The sequence below is a fragment of the Musa acuminata genome, chromosome BXJ2-1 (assembly GCF_036884655.1).
Source record: "Musa acuminata AAA Group cultivar baxijiao chromosome BXJ2-1, Cavendish_Baxijiao_AAA, whole genome shotgun sequence".
Taxonomy (NCBI): domain Eukaryota; kingdom Viridiplantae; phylum Streptophyta; class Magnoliopsida; order Zingiberales; family Musaceae; genus Musa; species Musa acuminata.
Genome location: NC_088338.1, coordinates 36,350,620 through 36,357,553, shown reverse-complemented (window position 1 = coordinate 36,357,553; position 6,934 = coordinate 36,350,620). Strand labels below are relative to the sequence as shown.

General features: G+C 45.6%; 1 protein-coding gene across 1 annotated transcript; it reads right to left on the bottom strand.

Annotated features, from left to right (window-relative positions):
- Window positions 1-3,988: 3,988 nt before the first annotated feature.
- LOC104000117 (ubiquinol oxidase 1a, mitochondrial) lies at window positions 3,989-5,747 on the bottom strand. The gene is made up of 4 exons (XM_009422074.3): window positions 5,322-5,747; window positions 5,077-5,205; window positions 4,383-4,871; window positions 3,989-4,297 (listed from the first exon to the last, which is right to left on the bottom strand). The coding sequence occupies exons 1-4, from the start codon at window positions 5,694-5,696 to the stop codon at window positions 4,238-4,240; spliced, it is 1,053 nt and encodes a 350-aa protein (XP_009420349.2). The 5' UTR covers window positions 5,697-5,747; the 3' UTR covers window positions 3,989-4,237.
- Window positions 5,748-6,934: the final 1,187 nt, after the last annotated feature.

Sequence of the window (6,934 nt, the reverse complement as noted above, 5' to 3'; positions counted from 1 at the left end):
CTATGACATAGAGATGTCCCTGATAACTTGAGGACATGGTATGCTTGGTCGAGTCCCTCGAGGGTATATCATCGAATCAAACTCATCATGTAACGATGGTTTGACTTAACCGAACATCATGGTTGGTCGAGTCCCTCGAGACCATGGTGATTTGGAGGCCGAACAAGATGGGAATCATAAGGAGTTGTGATCGGCAAGAGTTGCCTACGTTTTAGGCTTAGTGTGATTGGTCAAGTCCCTCGAGGTTACACTAAGACGCTGATTGGATCCTAATCCCCACTAGAAGTCTGTCGGAGACTTTCGTTTCACGTGCTGAGGGTGTCGCGTGACTTGCCAGTAAATTAGTGGGAGCATATTAAGATAGAAGTCTATATCTTGATTATTTATTTTTGTAAAATCTGCATGTTATTTATTTCTGCTGCATCTTTATTTTCAGAAAATATCGCTTTCAAATCTCTTGCGTGGCATACTTGATGTCGACTGCCTCATTGGTCTAAATTATACGGATTGGCTCTACAACTTAAGAATTGTTCTCACAGCGGAGAAAATCATGTACGTCCTTGATATAGTGATGCCTACGCCCGAGGAAGGGGCAAGCGAGGATGAGACCGCTCACTACGTGAAGTATATTGATGACTCCACTCTTGCCCAGTATTACATGTTGGGCTCTATGACTCTTGAGTTATAGAGACAACATGAAAAGATGGATGCCAGATCCATTCTCCTACATGTCTGCAAACTATTTGAGGAACAGGAAAGGACTCAGCGATATGAGATATCCAAGAGCCTCTTCCATGCTAGGATGACTAAGGGGGCACCAGTTAAGAACCATGTCCTAAAGATGATTAAGTGGATAGAGAGACTCACAGATCTAGGAATGGTCCTAGAGGATAACTTGTGTGTGGACATTGTGCTTCAGTCCCTACCAGATTCCTTTTCACAGTTCATAATGAATTTTAATATGAACAAGCTTGAGGTGACTCTCCCAAAACTCCTCAATATGTTGAGGGAGGTAGAGAGCACTATCAAAAAGGAGAAGCCAGTTCTCTACATTGGTGAGACTAGAAAGAAAAGGAAAGTAGAAGTCCCTTAAGAATGGCAAGGGCAAGGGCAAGGGCAGACTAGGTAAAGCAAAGGTTGCTAAGAAAGACCCGACAAAGGACAAAGGCCATTGATTCCACTATAGCAAAGATGGGCATTGGAAGAGGAACTGCAAAGAGTACCTTGCAGAGAGGGCAAAACAGAAGCTTGGAGAAGCTTTAAGTACATTCATGATCAGTATCCAATTGTCAGATTTTTGTGATAGTGCATTGGTATTGGATACCGGTATTGCTGATCACATTTGTAATTTATTGTATATTCTGGCAAAGCCGAAAGATTGTCGAGAGAAATATTGCATAATGGTTTGTTTATGCTAGACACTACTCCATGTATCATGAATGTAAGTGTGTCTAAGAGGAAATGAGATGAGGTGAACAGTGCATACTTGTGGCATTGTAGGCTAGGTCACATCAATGAGGGAAGGATTCAAAAGTTGTTAAAGGATGGATATCTAGACCCATTCAATTATGAGTCATATGCAACCTGCAAGCCTTGCCTTCGTGGAAAACTGACCAACTCTTCATTTAGTGGAACTGGAGAAAGAGTCACTGAATTACTGGAACTCATACATAATGATGTATGTGGACCCATGTCAACTCATGCCATTGGTGGTTACTCCTACTTTATTACCTTTACTGATAATTTTTCAAGGTATGGATATGTGTACTTAATGAAGTATAAGTCTGAGGCCTTTGAGAAATTCAGAGAGTATACGAATGAAGTAGAGAACTAGACTAGAAAGAGTATCAAGACTCTTTGATCAGATCGAGGAGGTGAGTACTTAAGTATAGAGTTTACTTAAGTACTCACCTCAAGGACCATGGGATTTTATCCCAATGGACACCTCCTTATACACCTCAACTCAATGGTGTGATAGAAAGGAGGAATCATACGTGTTAGGATCAGGGGTCGGCACTAAGAGGGGGGGTGAATTAGTGTAGCAGTAAAATCACGTCTTCAAAAACATTTCGTTTCGATAAAACCGGTTTTGTAAAGTTAGCTTGAAAGTGTACGGAAAAGAATTGAAGGTAGTAAGTACTTAAAGAGGTTTGCAATAAGGTAATAGCAAGAATAAAATGCAAACCAGAGAACTCGGCAGTTTTAGAGTGGTTCGGTCAACGTGACCTACATCTACTTTCGGCTTCCTCCTTCGACGAGCTCACCGACGTCCACTAGAGGCATTCCTTCAATAGGCGAAGACCAATCACCTTTTACACCCCTCTTCTCCTTTTCACGGGTTTAGGAGATAACCCTTACAAGCACTCACTCTCCTCTCTAAATAGAATTCTAATACTTAGACTAGAGGAGGATTCTCACAAGAGATTTCTACAATGATTCTTTACTTTTAAACTCTCTGTGCTTATATGCTTTAACCAAGGATGAGAGGGGTATTTATAGGCTTCAAGTTAATTCAAACTTTGAGCCTAAAACTTTTCCATCCCAGGTTCCCCGGGAACGGGCGATACCACCGCTCAGGTCTGGCGGTACCACCGCCTAGGGGGTAGTGCTGGGCGGTACCACCACCCAGACTAACGGTACCACCGCCTGGCACCCTTCCAGGGGTGGTACAACCGCCTAGACTAACGGTACCACCGCCTGACATAGTCTCGAAGACTGTGCCATGATTGTGAGACTTCTTGGGGCACTGTTTGAGCCTCTTATTGGGCCCAACACAATTCTTACATGGGCCTAGTTGGCCCTAATTGGGTAGGCCCAAATCCAAGCCTAATTACGTGCTAACTATGAAATCCTAAGACATTTGCTAAGCTAAACAAGTCCCTATGTCTATTCTTCCGGCGAGCTTCCGGTGATCTTCTGGCGATCTTCCGGCGAACTTCCGACAATCTCTCGGCAATATTCCGGCGGACTCCCGGCAAGCTCCTGGACTTCACGACGATCTTCTTGGCGAGTTCTGACGAGCTTCTATGGCAAGCTCTGAGACTTCTCGGCTGGTTCCGCCAGAACTTCTAACGAACGTCCGGACTTCCGATGAACTCTCGAACTCTCAACGAAGTCGTGTCCTTGACTTCGGGACTTCATTTTGCTTCATGCTTTGTTATCGTAGTTAATCCTGCATATGTAAAACACACTTCGATCTAGACAATTAATACTAAGCATTAATCAAGTTGTCCGGCATGTCATTGGTCCCTCGACGTTTCGTCCGATTCTTCGGCGCATCGTCCTTTTTTGCGGCCTATTGCCCAATCAATCAGTTGACTCCGCAACTCCGATATCCTTGGTGCAATATCCGCTCTTCTTAGCCTGATGCCCGAATCCATGGCCCGAAGCCTTCTGTCGATACGTCTACCCTGTTTATTCAGAACCGTTAGGATTTTGCCCACCATTAGGATGATTGCCATTTTCTAAACTGTAAGACCCAAATTTAGTCACGATGTAAGATGCTTATTTTAACCAATGAGGACATGAATGTGATGAATCAGCCTAAGGGAGAAGAGGCACATTGGATCCAACAGTAGCTCATGTGCCGCTCTTGTAATTTCGATTTCTCTATTGAAACTGTTGCATCTTTTTCGAGTGTTAATTGCGTTGCAAGGTTGGGTTTCGTTCTCAAAGATAAGCAGGAAATCTAGTCGCAGCGGGGTGTAAATCAATTACAGCTTGCTCTGTTTTTGTAAGCTGAGTTAGAGGCTATTTTAGAAGCTCTCAATTTTGCTACCAAAGGGCCTACAAGAATGTGTGGGTTGACTTAAACGACAGCGTTGAATATGTGCCGTGTCAAATGTGGGTTTCTTAGCTATATTCTTGCGATTGTTTTTGTAGCTTTTGACAAGGTGGGCCTTGTCAAATGTGATTTCTTAGAAATACTGCAGCGGGCTACACAATTACAGCAAATAGGATTGAAATGAACATCGCAGACTCCAGTATCTAAGATCATAATTATGATCACGATTTAATCCCATGCCTCATAATCCATATAGATCTATGAGAGCAGTCCAAACAAACAAATCTAATCCATGAAATTATCATCGCACAGAATCATAATCATGACTCAGTAAAAGCTGAGGATAGAGAGTGTTTCTGCTGGAAGATAAATCCATGTACACAGTCGGATTTATTTATAAACAGTTTTTCTACTCGTCTGGCAGAACACAGAGACGTAACACCTAGCAGCAGTTCAGTGATAACCTAGCGGTGCAGGTATATCCTTGAGTTCCATCCCCCGGTAATGGATGTCCTGCGATCGCCAACCAGAAGCATCTCAGTAACATTAACCACATATCTATACGCTTCGGAGAGTGGAAGGCAGGACAGAAACATACCGAAGCGAAGTGATTGACGTCACGATGGTGCGCCTCATCAGCACGGACAACCATGACGACGTCCTTCAGCGTGGCATCGGCGGGGAGGCGCCAGTAGTCAATGGCGATAGCGGGGGCGGGGACGTTGTCGATCTCACCCGCCTCCAGGTCCCTGAGGAACTCGGTGTAGGAATGGATGGCCTCCTCCTCCAGGTATCCCGTCACGCGGTGGGCGAACTTGGGCGAGACGAGGTAACCGAGGAAGTATGCATTGAAGAAGACGCCCTGCACGGCGATCACGAGGGCGCGCTCGTACCACCGAGGCTGTGCCACCTCCATGAACGTCATCAGGTGCATCCGCTCGTTCTCCGCCTCCTCCAGCAGCGCGCGGATCCAGCCGCCGCTTTGTTCGAAACGGCGGAGGGAGCGGAGGTGGAGGAACATGCCACCCACCATCCCCGGCACGGCCGCCACCGTCTCCAACATCATCGCGCGGCACCCATACCTCCTCTGTTTTGGGCATGCAGTAAGTTAACCGCAAACTCCTACAAACCTTTTAAAGACTACCAAACCAACGCTGTGATTTGACACCCGAATTAAAGGGAATCTCACCGAATAATAAATTGATTGCTTACTGTAAATACAAGGGAAATCGCATCTTCCTATTTCTTGGGGAAGACGAAAACTCTATCGGAGAAAAAGCGGCGTCACGTACCTGGAAGAAGATGTCGGTCGGGACTCGGAGAGCTTTTACCATCCAGTAAGCGAGCTTGTCGAGGAGCGTCGCGGGGACGTGGTGCTTCTTGAGATCAATCGAGGTATCCGCCTTGTACGTCTCCCACGGCTGCGGGATGTAACATATATTCTCGTTCAGATTACTAGCAATAGCATTAAAGATCATATAGGAAACAGCAACGAGGAGAACGAAAGAACATGGTTGGATGAAAAAGGATCGCTTACCATGAAGCAAGACCACCTCCAGGGGGTGCCGTCCTCCTTGATGATCTTGGATGGCTGGATGCCCCAATAGCTCGCAACGGCCTTGCGCTCGCTCGGCGGGACGGCAGTCGCCTCCCTCGAAGCGGCAGAAGGCTTTGCCTCCCCTTCCTGCTCTCCACCGAAAGCCTGAGCCGCCGTGGTGCTGGTCATACGTACGGGGAAAAGGCGCACTAGCACGGCTGCGGGCGACCGGGCGGGTGCCAAGGAGGCGGATCCGGAGAGGAGCAACGAGCATGCCGGCTCTCCAGCGGTGGGGGTACGGGCTGCGGCAGCGGAGAAGAAGAAGCGAGGACCGAGGTGCCGGAGCAGCGTTGACCCTGCTATGCGGGAACTCATCGTATGAAGACCCGACGAGAAAACAAAGTTGCAAGGCAAAAAAAGAGAGATGATTCCCATGTTGGGGCCTGCCTGGTCTTATATGGCTGCGACACGGTAGACGTGGAGTGGGTCATCGCCGGAAGTTCACGTTCTTCGAATCTGCTGGCTCACAACGGCTCTCGTAGTCGTTGAATTATCGTGGAGTAAGGGGTTTGGTCGCCTATGGCGGTGGTGGGAAGCTTCAAGGAGCCGAGAACGTTCGTTCACGTTCTCCGCAGTCTCCTGGTGCTCCTGATTCGTGTGAACACCACTGGTGTGATGATGATGGTGATGTCATTGTCCGAGCCATCAGACCGTTCGAGTGGTGGGGTTAGTCCTCCATCCATATACTGCGAAATACGATACGTACACGGGGCAGTTCGGTAATTTGAAGGGGTGTAGTTTCTTAGGCCGAAGGGGTGTAGTTTCTTAGGCCCGCTGTAGACCCATCGGGCGGATGACCAACGCTTCAAAAACTTAAAGTATTTGACTATTCATATAAAATAACATCAAATTTTAAACATTATAATTTTACGATCCTTAAACTTAAAAAATTTTTATATCATGCCATATCATTTTTGTGAAGTTTACTTTTTCTTTCCAAAATCATAGGTCTCCAAAATCATAGGTCTCCAATCATATATTACTGGAGTACACCTTAGACTCCATCAAACAAATCTCTTATAACACCATCCAATCCTTCCCATTAGATTTCCTCAATCAAATTTTATCTTCTAATCACTTATCTTCTAATCCACCTCAAATTTCCACTAATAACAGGTTTACAATAAATTTCTCTAGAATAACCAGAGGATTATAATAACATCAAGAACATATATCTTGGCTCAAGAATAACATATCATCATCACACATAGTGGGTATAACAGGAAAGTACCTCGGAGAGGATGAACTACAGAAACACTATTAGGATTGTAAAGCTTATTGTAAGGATTCTCTATATAAAATTTGGGTCAAAACTAACAACGTTTGGCCACTGATCGTCAAGCAGAAAGCTCAAAGTCTTATTCTTTCTCTCTCCGTTCTTTTTTCTCTTGCTGCATGCTCCGCTGCCCTCTTCTTTTACCTTTTAATTAATGATTTGGGCTCAAAAGGTCCAATTATCTAAGCCCACATATGGACTGGACTCAATAATTCTCCCCCTCCAACTCATATGGTGGGCTGCACTAAGCCCGTTCTTTGCTTATATGCTTTAAGCT

Excerpts from the sequence above, each read along its gene's own strand:
- LOC104000117 (XM_009422074.3), bottom strand. The coding sequence starts at position 5,696 with ATGAGTTCCCGCATAGCAGGGTCAACGCTGCTCCGGCACCTCGGTCCT. Across the intron at positions 5,206-5,321 it reads GGAGGTGGTCTTGCTTCATG|CCGTGGGAGACGTACAAGGC; the intron begins GTAAGCGATCCT and ends TACATCCCGCAG. Across the intron at positions 4,298-4,382 it reads ACGTCAATCACTTCGCTTCG|GACATCCATTACCGGGGGAT; the intron begins GTATGTTTCTGT and ends TGGCGATCGCAG.